This window comes from Epinephelus moara, chromosome 11, assembly GCF_006386435.1.
Source record: "Epinephelus moara isolate mb chromosome 11, YSFRI_EMoa_1.0, whole genome shotgun sequence".
Lineage (NCBI taxonomy): Eukaryota > Metazoa > Chordata > Actinopteri > Perciformes > Serranidae > Epinephelus > Epinephelus moara.
The window spans coordinates 3121103-3133850 of NC_065516.1; the positions used below are offsets into that span (position 1 = coordinate 3121103).

General features: G+C 39.2%; 1 protein-coding gene across 1 annotated transcript in view; it reads right to left on the minus strand.

Moving 5' to 3' along the window:
• Nucleotides 1-9722, minus strand: part of LOC126398140 (coagulation factor XIII A chain-like) — an 18714-nt gene extending 8992 nt beyond the window's left edge. Inside the window, exons 1-11 of the mRNA XM_050057362.1 lie at nt 9664-9722; nt 8759-8845; nt 8473-8569; nt 7520-7696; nt 5225-5473; nt 4592-4710; nt 4396-4503; nt 3737-3911; nt 2783-2921; nt 2195-2298; nt 1988-2107 (exon numbers count right to left, since the gene is read on the minus strand). Of these exons, the coding sequence (XP_049913319.1) occupies nt 1988-2107; nt 2195-2298; nt 2783-2921; nt 3737-3911; nt 4396-4503; nt 4592-4710; nt 5225-5473; nt 7520-7696; nt 8473-8569; nt 8759-8812 (1342 nt within the window). The 5' untranslated portion in view covers nt 8813-8845; nt 9664-9722. The remainder of the gene's footprint in view (nt 1-1987; nt 2108-2194; nt 2299-2782; nt 2922-3736; nt 3912-4395; nt 4504-4591; nt 4711-5224; nt 5474-7519; nt 7697-8472; nt 8570-8758; nt 8846-9663) is intronic.
• Nucleotides 9723-12748: the final 3026 nt, after the last annotated feature.

Genomic DNA, 12748 nt, shown 5'->3' on the forward strand with positions numbered 1-12748 from the left:
GTTGGGTTTCCATTACGCGTGCCAAACGTGCCAAACGGTGCCAATCCCCTTTGATCTGACATCAGATGTGACGGGACAGTCGATATAGAGATACATTTATGTGCTGATTGCAGATAGTTGCATTGAATACTGGTTTCTGTGGGTATTTATTGCATCGTTAATGTGCCTGATATTCTGGAAACCTGCCTGTGAGGTTTTGGTGACGTGTGCGCAGTGTCCGCCGGTCAGCCAAACTTCGGCTTACACCGGCTGCGCTCAGCCTGCGCTGACAGTAGACCTGGTTTCAGCTGGCGAGCTTTTAGTGCACCTTCGGCGAAGCCTTTTGGCACGAAACTGTCACTGCGCCAAGCTGGATCTGTCGACACCTCCCCCTGCTGCGCCGCCACACCCATCTCAGCGCACCTCGGTCTGCCAAACTACCAAACTGAGCGCGCCTCAGGTTGCGCTGCTCGAAACTAGCTCTGCGCGGGGTTCGCCACCCTGCGCCACCCTGGACCGCGCCAGGAAACTAGAGGCCTTAAACTTAGTACTACAAATATTACCAGTATATGTTTTTTGATGATGATGGATGTTTGTTTGTTTATGTGCCATAAATGTTAGAAATGTTCTATGGAGGAAGAAAAAAAGACCAAAATAAAATAATAGTGATACTAATACGTTCATAGGTAGCACCATTTTCATTCATTCAACTAAATATTTAGCCTATACGATGTCAGGAAGTAGTCAACAATGTTTGATTGGTACAAAACTGTAAAAATTTTCTGTCACATGAAAAGAAAAAAAGTAGCGCATAATAAGATTTGAGAAGTGAGACAATGAAAATATTTCTCATTTGTACTTAATTACTGATGTAAGCAACTGATCTGATAAAACAATTGTTCATCCTCTTTTTTTCTCGTTTTTTTTAAAATAATTTTTCTTGTCTTTTATAACAATTAAACACCTGCATTTTTCAAAGATTTATAACACTTCCTTTGTAATGCATCTTAACTTGTATGTCTAAACTTTTAAACTTGTCCATTTCTATCAGTTTCCTTTTACTGCTTGGTCTTGAAACAATTATCAGTTATGTACTCTTTGTTTTATATTTTTCTTTTTCATTTGTAATTATTGTTCATCAATAGTGGAGGTATCTTCATAAGCCATTTTTTAAATTCCAACCTCTCCTACACAGTGTTCAGACTTTTAAAATCCTTACTTTCTTTTTTATACACATTGTGTATTTGTATGTGTAAATAAACTAAATATAAATATCAACTAAAAAAACGAATACATTTAGTCTCCAATCACATTGATTTAAAATCACCTTCAGAGATGCACCGATAATAATAATCTTATAAAATATTTTACAAAGGGCTGTCAGTGTTAACGTGTTAATTGCAATGCGATTAATGTACTATGATAATGGGGTTTGCTTTTTGTTTTTGTTTTTTTATATACACACACATGCACAAACAGGACCTATATATGCATTAAGTGGAGAGGTGTCAGAGTGAGGGGGCTGCACATGGACAGGCGCCCCGAGCGGTTGGGAGTTTGGTGCCTTGCTCAAGGGCACCTTGGCAGTGCCCAGGAGGGGAACTGGCACCTCCCCAGCTACCAGTTCATGCTCCATATTTTGGTCCGGATGGGGACTTGAACCGGTTCCCAAACCCAAGCCAAGTCCCTGTGGACTGAGCTACTGCTGCCCGTGTGTACTGTAGTTTAAAACGTGTGTAGTATAAGATGATTCATTTGTCAGTGAACCGTGTGAGTTGTAATAGTGCCGAATTTTGTAACGTTACCTTCGTTAAATGGTCCCGTTTCTCTGGCTTCATAGGAGTAGAAAAAATTAAAAAACAATCTGCTAGCTGGTAGGCTATTTTATACAATGTAAAATGCCATAGGCTTGTGCTAATAATGTTAGCATTTTGTATTTGTGGGGAAAATGTGTCCGGTGTTTTGTCTGTGGTATTGCTACTTTTACTGAACTAAAAGATCTGAGTACTTTTTCCACTGAAAGAAAAGTTGAAACTAACCTCAGCAAAGACAAATCCAGCATCATGCGGGTGACAAAGCAGCCCTTCCTTGATGGCAGCGACTGAAGCTGGACCACAGCGATAATGTCCTGTAAAGCAAACACAGAGTTTATTGTCCACATGTCCATCTGTCTCCTGATCTATCATCTGTCTCTGTCTGTCTCTGTCTGTCTTACCATCACTGGTCTCCTGGGGCGTGGCGTCCACCACCTGCCATCCTCCGAGTCCAGGTGGCAGGTCATTGCGCGAAATGAACACCTCATTCCAGCAGTGGTAGTTCCTATAAAGAAGACCTGTCAGTACACATTTTTGTATCTGTTTAGTTACCCAAACCACAAATTACACAAGTTGTAATACCTTAATTTCATATCTGAATACCCTTCGACCTCAAAGATAATCATTGTCACATACCTTACACAGTCTGAGACCTAAAAAATACTCAGATACTGCAGTATTTGGACAATATGAGGGCGCAGGGAAGACACAGTATCTACTAGCGACTTCTCTCCAGTGGTGGAAAGTACGTTCTCCCAAGTTCTCTACTTAAGTTTGAATTTGAGGTACTTCTTTGTGTATTTTCATTTTTTCTACTTAGGGGGTGAGCTGTAATGGCAACTTGTTTATATCTACCATGAGCTGATTGGAGGTTTTCTTTGTGGTTTAAATCATTACTTTCTAAAACATGCACAGGGCAAGATAAAGAAAGTACTTCTGGACTGGAAGTCTCCTAGCAACAGACATGACTGACAGGCATTTGGACCAACCAGATGGAGTCCCTGGTGTGGCGCTCGTCTGGTGAGCCATCAGGCTTGCAGATGAGGTCGGTCTTCAGATTGCCTGTGTTGTCATGAGCTGAACTGAAGTTGGTGATGACCCTTGATGGGATACCAATGGCGCGTAGGACTGTAGAGATGTGAAATATTTAAATTATTAGCATCTAAAATTGAGTAAAATATTCTGACTTTGATGCATCTAGCTTTGTACAAAATTATAGCAGTGGGAAATAATTAGAATCATTTGAGTACTGTACATAAGAACAATTTTGTATGATAGCCCTGAAAGGCAAGATGAAAGTGTATCTCCTACTGACAAAACATTATCTCCTAGATAGGAGATAGATCTAGATTTCCTAAATTTTAGGTCTCCTGGTGTTTGAAATGCATTCGACAGCTTGCCTGAAAAAAACCTTTTGTTAATGCTACATTTGAATGAACTTTCAATGCCCTTTGTATCGTGCACTAAATGCTTTATTCTGCATGGCTTTCTCATGGCATAATCTCCTATAAGGAGACTGTATCCCATGCATAGGAGATGATATCTCATATATAGTAGATAAATGTAGGTTTTGGCTGACATTGCTCTTTTTTCACCTTGCCTGTCAGGGCTTTTACTTGACATATATATTTATACATTTACTTTACTTTTACTTTTCACATAAAGATTTCTCACTGTGGTCATTTGTCAATGTTTTTGCAGAATTTGGTGTTTGTTTGTTGGTCTCTCTGTAGTAGTTTTGTGTCTTTTCTATGGCTGTTTTTGTGGGGTTTTTATGTCTCTTAATGTGTTTTTGGCTTTTTTTGTGGTTGCAAAAACAACCCCCAGGCCTGGGCTTGGTGGGCCCACTCATCAGTCGACCCTTGCTTGAAGCTATCTAAAAGTCCTGACGTGCACAAGCATTTTAAAAGTATACCATGGTAATTAGGAGTGCATGCTCTTACAGGTGTTTAAGACTCCAGCAAACACCCAGCACTGGGCGAAGCAGACAGGGACTCCAGTGTTGGCGTACTGCAGCAGGATCTTGACGCTGCCCGTCCAAGATGTCGGGGACCTGCCCATCGAGTAATCGTCACTCCAGTTCCCAACTAACACGCCCCTATCATCCTGAGAGTTAATCTGAAGGAAGACATTGGTTAGCATGTTGGTTTACTTTATCATGCTAGCCTGGTAACAAAAAACACACAAAAATGTTAGTGTGTTGACATTTTGCATGCTTATGTATGGTGTAATGATATGATATTAACATGCTAACATACACACATCAGCATAATATCATGCCATTGTTTAACCTGTCATTGCAACACACTAAGATCTGGTATATCTGCATGCTTGCTTTAAAGCACTGCAGATGCTGATAGGAATTTAGAGGTATTTTGTGTAAAGTTTGACCTGCTGGTCACTAGATGAAGACTCAGTGAATCATCAGAATCACCAGGAATTATCTTCTGGTGATTCATGATAAATGTCTGAACCAAATTTTGTAAGAATCCTTTCTATAGTGGTTGAGATATTTCACTCTGAACCAAGGTGGCTTAGCTAAAAATGCAAAATGTAACTTAAAAAAAGAAAAAGTCGAGCAGGTGAAACTCTGTGTTCTCACCATGGCAGATCCCATCCTGACCATTTTGATGACGCTGCCACGGTCGTAGATCGGTATCCGTGACGCATCCATGATGTAAATACAGGCGTCTAGAATACCGCGCTCAAACTGCAGGGAGATAACACATCAACTTTAAGTCTATGTCTATTCTTTATGATTTGTTATGATGTAGGTGTGTGTGTGTGTGTGTATATACCTGTCCATACACCCAGTCACGGTGTGACACAGATCCGACTGAACCCTGGTAGATCATACCATAGTCGTTCAGGACGTACTCTTGCCGCTCTGCTTCATTAGGAAGAAACACAGTGTCCTCTGAAAAGACAGACACAACCAAAAGTGTTTTAATACCACTCATCAGGATCAATGAAAGAATGTGAAACTCTAAACTGATGACATTCTCTAAAACAGGATTTAAAACCATCATGTCATAAACTTAATGTGACATAAGAACCTTTCCTTAAAATTTCCCTGTGATTGCATAACATTTAATCTGTAAGACCCGATAATCATCCCTCAATACATGACACTAAAACTCTTTCTTAAGAATGTTTGAGAAATCACATAAAAATGTTCCTAGATTTCCTACAACTGTGGTGAAGGACAGACCTCTCAAAATTCTCCTTTGTAACCAATTTTTTTTTTCTTCAGTAATACTCCAGATAATACCCAAACTCTTAATTAAACATCTTAAATCCTCTAAGACTGACAGAAACAAACAAAACAGAATATACACAACAGGAAGTGATTCAGCTTAGAAATCAAGCGTTCATGACTGTAAATTCAAGCAGTAACTCCCTCCTCTGAGTGGCACTGGACGCATTCATACCTGGACACCAGGCGTTGAACAGCACATAAAGGTCGGTGCTGGTGTCCCTGCTGGTTCTCTGCATGCTGCCGCCAACCTCGATGGCCACGTATGTACGGTACTTCCCCACAATAGCATTGGGTGTTGGCGTGATGCCCAGCATCACAGACTCTCCCTGCTGCTCCAGAATCTGACCCGACCACGGTCCACCATGACGGGCACCAAAGGTCACTACCACCAGGGACCCCTTATTGGGTGATGGGTTGGAACCTGGAGGAGGAGGAAGAGAAGGGGGAAGAGGAAGAGGAAGAGGAAGAGGATCAGTGATGAATAGGACAGAAAACAACAAGAGGAGCGGAAACAAGGGGAGGAGACAAGGAGAGATAACAAGGAGATAAGAGAGAAGAAAAGGAGAGGATGGGAGATAAGGAGAGTAAACAAGGAAAGGACAAGAGACAAGGAGAGGAGACAAGGAGAAGAAACAAGGAGAGAAGTAAAAGAGAGTTAACAAGAAGAGGAAACACAGAGATGAGAGCAAACAATGCAAGGGGGCAAGGAGAGGAAACAAGGAAAAAAAGAGGAAACAAGGAGAAAAGGGAGGAGAGAAGACAAAGAGAAGAGACAAAAAGAGGAAACAAGGAGAGGAGACCAAGAGAGTAAAAGAACCAAGGAGGTGAGATGAGAGGAAATACAGAGATGAGAAGAAATAATAATACGAGGAGGCAAGGAGAGGAGAGGAGAAAAGAAGATTAAACAAGAAGAGTGACAAAGGAGAGGAAACAAGGAAAGGAGTGGAGATGAGGACAGGAGACAAGTGGAGGAGAGGAGACAGGGAGAAGAGACAAGAGGAGGATCAAGGAGGGGAGACAAGAAAAGGAGAAGAAACAAGGAGACAAGAGGAGATGAAACAAGGAGATTAAAGGAAAGAAGAAGAGGAAAAACAAGGAGGAAAGTAAAGTTGAGGAAAGAAGGAGAGGAGACAAGTAAAGGAGAGAAAACAAAAGGAGTAGACAAGGAGAGGAAACAAGATAAGAGGTAAAGGGGAAGAACAAAGAGAGGAGATGAAACAAGGTCAGGATACAAGGGGAGAGGTAAAATTGAGGAAACAAGGAAATGAGACAAGTAGAGGAAAAGAAAGAGGGAGATGAAAGAAGAGAAGACAAGGAGAAGAAACAAAGAGATGAGAGGAAACAACGAAAGAGGTAAAGGGGAGGAACAAGGAGAGGTGAGGAAACAAGGACAGGATACAACAGGAGGAGGCAAGGGAAGAGGTGAAGTGAGAGAAGATCAGGAGAGTAGAAGAAACAAGGAGATGAGAGGAGAGGAAACAAGAGAAGACAAGGAGAGCAGTCAACGAGAGGAAACATGGCGAGGAGACAAGAAGAGCAGTCAAGGAGACATGACAAGGAGAGAAGAGGAGTCAAGGAGAGCAAACAAGGAGATGAGGCAAGTGGAGGAGGAGACAAGGAAAGGAGACAAGAAAAGGAGAGGAAACAAGGGCAGGAGACAAGGAGAACTGTCATCAATCTGTCAGACAGCAGCTGTGTGTGTGTGTGTGTGTGTGTGTGTGAGACAGAGCCATGGGGAGTGTGTGTACTAATTAGCCAGCTAAATGAATGTGAAGCTGCCTAATTGTTCAGTGGGGGCTATTAAGAAGCATCTTTTCATCAGCTGATTGGTTTATGAGGGAGCAGTTTAACTGTTTGCTCTCAGGTGGGCTGAGGTGTGACCACTAAGCGCGCTCTGTTACAGAAACCACGCCCCCCTGTATGTGGCAATGAAACAGACTGAAGATGGTCAGTTTACTGGGGAGATGTCATGAAATGAGGTCAGATGAAATGAGGTGAGGAAAGAAGCAGAGATTATAATCACATATCTATACGTTTTATAAGTTTTTGGAAGTGCCACTGGTTTGCACTGGCTTAACTCAAGTTTCCTTCCCTGCTACCTCATAAATTTTCTTCTACCCTCATACTACTTTTATTTTGCTCTTATTCTATTCTTATATTCTTTTTAGTATGCTTTTATTTCTGTATGGTATGGGCTGCTGCACCACCTGAATTTGCCCAATGTCTTATCTTATCTTATCTTATCTTATCTTATCTTATCTTATCTTATCTTATCTTATCTTATCTTATTGGGTTAGGGTTTAGGAAAAGAAAAGGGTTAGTGTAGGCAAAAAACAGGAATCTTTGTAATGAACAGCTAATTCAAATGAAATAATTCTCAGTGAATAGTCAGTTAAGAGAGAAAGTGATGTGAGGGTCCAGCAGACACTGTGGGGGAACTATTATCAGGGAATCAGTTCAAACTCACCAATCAGGAACTCGACCTGGAAGTCGTCGTCTTGCGCCAGTGGGCGGTTGAAGGTGACTCTGATCACAAACTCCTGACCACGACGGACCACCAGGTTTTGGATGTCATAGGAGGCCGTATAGTGGTTTGGTTCATTAATCTGCTGACACATGTCGACGTTCTGCACTGACAGAGAATCTGAGAGGGAGGAATAAAGGGAGACAGTACACCATGTTTTTATTGATTATTGATCACTGATCAGACAATCAACAGACTGGCCATTAGACTCATTTCCACTGTCAGCAGCTATAACCCCATGTGTTTTATTTATTATTTAGACATTTTTGACTGTGCAATACTCTGGCATGTATACTGTACATTTTAACTCATTTTCTGATTTTCTGATTTATTTATAATACACTTAACCCATTCCTCGGTATTTTTACTTTTATGCCTCTGCGCCAGCAAGAAGAGTGGCCCGAGGCATTATGTTTTCGGGTTGTCTGTAATTAAGTCTCTCCATATGTCTGTCTTTATGTCCGTCCATCCGTCCCACTCTTGTGACTTTGATATCTCAAGAACAGATTGAAGGAATTTCTTCAAATTTGGCACAAACATCCACTTGGACTCAACAATGAACTGATAAGACTTTGGTGGTCAAAGGTCACTGTGACCTGACTAAACATATTTTTTGGCCATAGCTTAAGAATTGGTATGCCAATAATGACGATATTTCACACAAAATACTTGTGCTACATACATAAAACACGTTTATATGCACTTCTTATTTATCTGTTTTCTATTTTTCGAATATTTTTTTCTAATAATTTTCTCCATGTGTGTTTACATAAGAGTAACTGTAATGTGAACCAGTTTTCCTTGAGGGGATCAATAAAGAATATCTGATTCTGAATGTTATATGTTACTATTACAGACAGATAAATAACTAGCCTATTAAACTAAATGAGTCTTACCGCCTGCAGGTGCATATCCTCTGCCAGTGGGTGGGGGTATGACATCTTCAGCAAAAGTCTCAGAATCATCAATATCCTCAAGGTTGGACCTCGGCACCTAAAGATGATTTAAAAATTAAAAAAAATAAATAAAGAATCATAGATTAAAGAATACACTTAAGAGCATTCTAAACTGCAGGTACACACAGATCTCAGAGAAATCTAACAGGTTGGTTTTCGGTAAGCTGACATACACTGCTGGGACTAAAACTCAAAAGTACTTGATGTTTTTGTTACAGTAGCCTACCGGCTTGTTGTAGCGCCCCAAGTCATTCTTTGATTCTGTAGTTTGATTTGACATGATGGTTGAAAAGAAGAGGTCTCACTGAAGTAACTGGACAGAAAGACAGAATATTATTTAATGAATGAAAAGACAAAGACAAAAATATAAACAAAGTATGCAGAGAATGTAAACCACCAAGTAAATGCGAAAATGTCACCATAAAGCACCACAGATACACTGTAACACTGCACAAGGATTACAGAAATATTTAAGAATATTATAACACACATTTTTGACATTAATAAAAAACTAAATGTATTAGTTTGACATAAACATAAAAGATGCATTTAAAAAAAAATAAATGTTAGATAAATTATTTTTGTTTTGTCCGATTTGTTCTAAGTTTATTTATTGTGAAATACTGGATAGTTTTACCTCTTTTAGAGCCTAAAAAAAAATCATTCAAGTCAAGCCTTTTTACTGTCATGTTCACAATTACTCTGAGGCATTTGTTGAAAATAAAATAGTTGAATGTAATTAAAATACATATAACTTACATATGCTTCATACATTAAAAATATGTATGAAGAAAAATCAAGTAAGTGTATGAAGGATGAAAAAAGAACTTAAAAATATAATTAAATGTATAAATAAATACAGGAATAAGTAAATAAATAAATGTATGACTAAATACAGGAATAAATACATGACTATGGATGATCATGTATAAAGTAAATACATACAGGAAAAAATAAATGAATATGAAAATAATAAACAGTGTATGAATAAATACAGCAGCAAAAATGAAAACATATGAAAAGAATAGTCTGCTGAAATCATTACAGAAATAAATTAATAAATAAAATAATGAATTCATAAATTAATGTTGAAATAAATTTGAAAATAAATAGATGTTGTGTGTGTCTCACCTCTCAGATGAAGGAGTGGAGTTCGTCTGTCAAGCCTCTGATGATCAAATCAGATGATGATCACATCGGCTTCAACATCAGTTTATATACACACACTGCTTCCCCTTTACACACACACACACACACACACACACACACACACACACACACACACACACACACACACACATTTCTGCTTCACATATGAACACAAACACAGTAAATTCTGGACACTAGGTGGCACCCTTGACCCATACATTCCTTTAAATTACATGTAACATCAAGTCTTAGAAAAAGTTTTCAGTCAAAGTGAAGTGAACTCAGTTTGAATTTTTATTGACTCACAGTTTTTAATTTGGCTATATTTATTGAAGTAAACCTAATCTGGGTTTACTGAGGATACATTTGGCCTAATCTCCTATTTTCACCCAGATTATTACCTAAACACTCTCTACCTTCCCTGTGTCACGGTCATCTAGGACATATTGAATGTGATTACCATAATCTTCAATGACAATTGTTTAAATTTAAAACAAAACATTTAATCATCATTAGGAGGTTTTTTTGTTTTGTTTTGTTTTGTTTTCTTTACAAGCTGTACCTCTACAATGATCATTTCAGAAGGGAACACTTCTGATATGTTGTTTCAGGCAAACTGGTGAATATTTCATATAATTATTTTTCTTAAGACATTTGAAAACAGCACTGAGTTATGGTTTTAAGAAAACATATGAGACAGGAAAAACAATATTAATGCCAAAAGGAAATAGTTCTTAGGAAATGTGAAGTTGTCCTTGTTGCTGTCTTTAATTTAACTGATGCACTGTTATTTCCTCTGCCCTGTCTGAATTTTATTTGTCTTGATTTTGTTTTGTTGTGCCTTTGTTTAATCTAGCATGTTTTACTGACTCAGGTCACTCCTATAAGAGTTGCGACAAGAGCAATCTAACAGCTGTTTTTGGTTATATAAAAAGGATCTTACTCTTTTACAACATTATGCAAAGGATGCCCACAGAGATGGAACCTTTTCGTTAGGCACTGAATAATAATGTGAGCATGTCAGTAGCAAAAACAAGCACTTTGAGCTGATGTGATTTAATGGCCGCAGTTGTGTTGAGGGATTACATTGCAACCTGTTTCGAGGCTGCTGGCTACAAGGGTCTTGTTCAATAGTGGACATATTTTAAATATTGTTGTTCCTATTAGTCACTTAAACACAAAGAATATTTGATAACAACAATATACAGTTGTGCATCGCGGACCCTGGGATTTTTGGCGCCTGTGTTAACTGATTAGAGCAGCTGCAGATCATCTAGATATTTGAAGGCTTGCTGATTTTTTCCACATGACATGCATTGTTCTCAGCAAAAACAGACAGCAAAAATGGTATTTTTATAATCATACTGGCATTAAACAATCTCTCACTATAGTTTCAATGTCTAGATCACTCACAAACATGAGAACATATATCATACAGTATTTCTGTTTTGCTCAACCTTTCCTCTTTCAGTTTCAAAATAAACACCTTCTGACAACACTTCTGCGGATAGAATCCTTTCATCTGTGAACTTAAGGCTTTTAATCGTGAAATTTCTGCAGGACCGTGTTGTTGACCAGTGGCTTTCACAGAGTATCAGCATGCAGCTCTGCAGCGACGCCACAGCAACAACACAGTCAGTGTGAACACCACAAGCATGCAAGCTGCAGCAGTTTGTCAAGGTTGCCATCACGTGCTGCTCATGCAAGCAGTGTGTTCCAGGCCTCATTCTCTTCCTCCTCTCCCTTACACTGTCTCTGTCTTTCTCCCTCTAGCCTTACCACCATGATTCTTTCTTCGCATATATCTGTCTCTCATCCCAACTCCTTCTCTCCTCTAATCTCAGTCTCCCTTGATCCCTCTTTTCTGTTCACTTCACCTCTTCCTCATGGTTGTGCTGCCTTCCCCATGGGCTAAGGTACAGATCCTGGCTAACAGTCTCAGTGCGACTACAGTGCAGTCATGGCTGTAGCACAGCTGCTGTCTTTCATATACCGTCACTGGTCTCCTTACTTTTCCTTGCTTTCCCCTCCTCTTCCCTCCTCTACCTCTGCCTCTTTCCCAATTTATCATTCTTGATTGTAAATGGCTATTTCTCAAGTGAGCCCGAATCTGACGTGGAATATGAGAAAGGACAGCTTGAACATCTGCGATAATAATCATTATTTCAAACAGAGGCTAAACTGAGGGGCTACTCAAAAGGCGAGTATAAGATAAAGAAGGGTTTTGAACTGCTGTTGTTGAACTGTGAATCATGCAAAAATCAAAACATGCCATCCCAAAATAGAAATATTGCACTGGAGTATATGCATAAAACATCCCCGCTACATTGAAAGCTCTACCTCGATTCTGATTATTTCACTGTGGATAAAATACTTCACGTCCTTCCATGGTAGCCTTCTAAGGACCGGGAACTCTTTCCGAATGCACAGCAGGCAGTCCCTTTTTTCTGGCACCCTCCTTAGCTGTATTTTTGGAGCGTCTACAAATCAGCAAACAAAGGAGTTGATTATAGGGTAGGTTCACCAGTTTTAACTTGGACCTTTGGAGGTAAAGTCATGCAATACCACTGTCTCTCTGATTTCAATGCTCATTTATTGTTAAAAATCTTGTATTATCACAGAGAATAGTGAGTTTACTGCGTCCTTTATGTTTTTAGTATGCCAAGGACACAGGACGTGTACTGAGAAACATCACTTTCACTGAATTGTGCTTTGTCAGCAAGCACAACTTACATTGTCTTGAAAAAATGTACCTGTTCTATAAAGCAGTAGTGTCCATTTCTACTGTTAACACAACAGATTGCCTGTGTGGCCTGTGGACACAGGGACTACTGCTTTATATGGTGACAACAGTATACGCAGCTTTACAACATAGTCAGTGGTAGGGGTGGGCAATATAAAATAATATCACAATATTTCAGGGTATTTTTGCAATAATGATATTCTTGATGATATGACAAATTAGTTAAATGTATTCTATTATTAATTTAAGAACACAGAATTTCAACAAAATAAGTGATATAGTTTTACATGTCAACCTAACAGTTTACCTTCAAATATTCAGTAA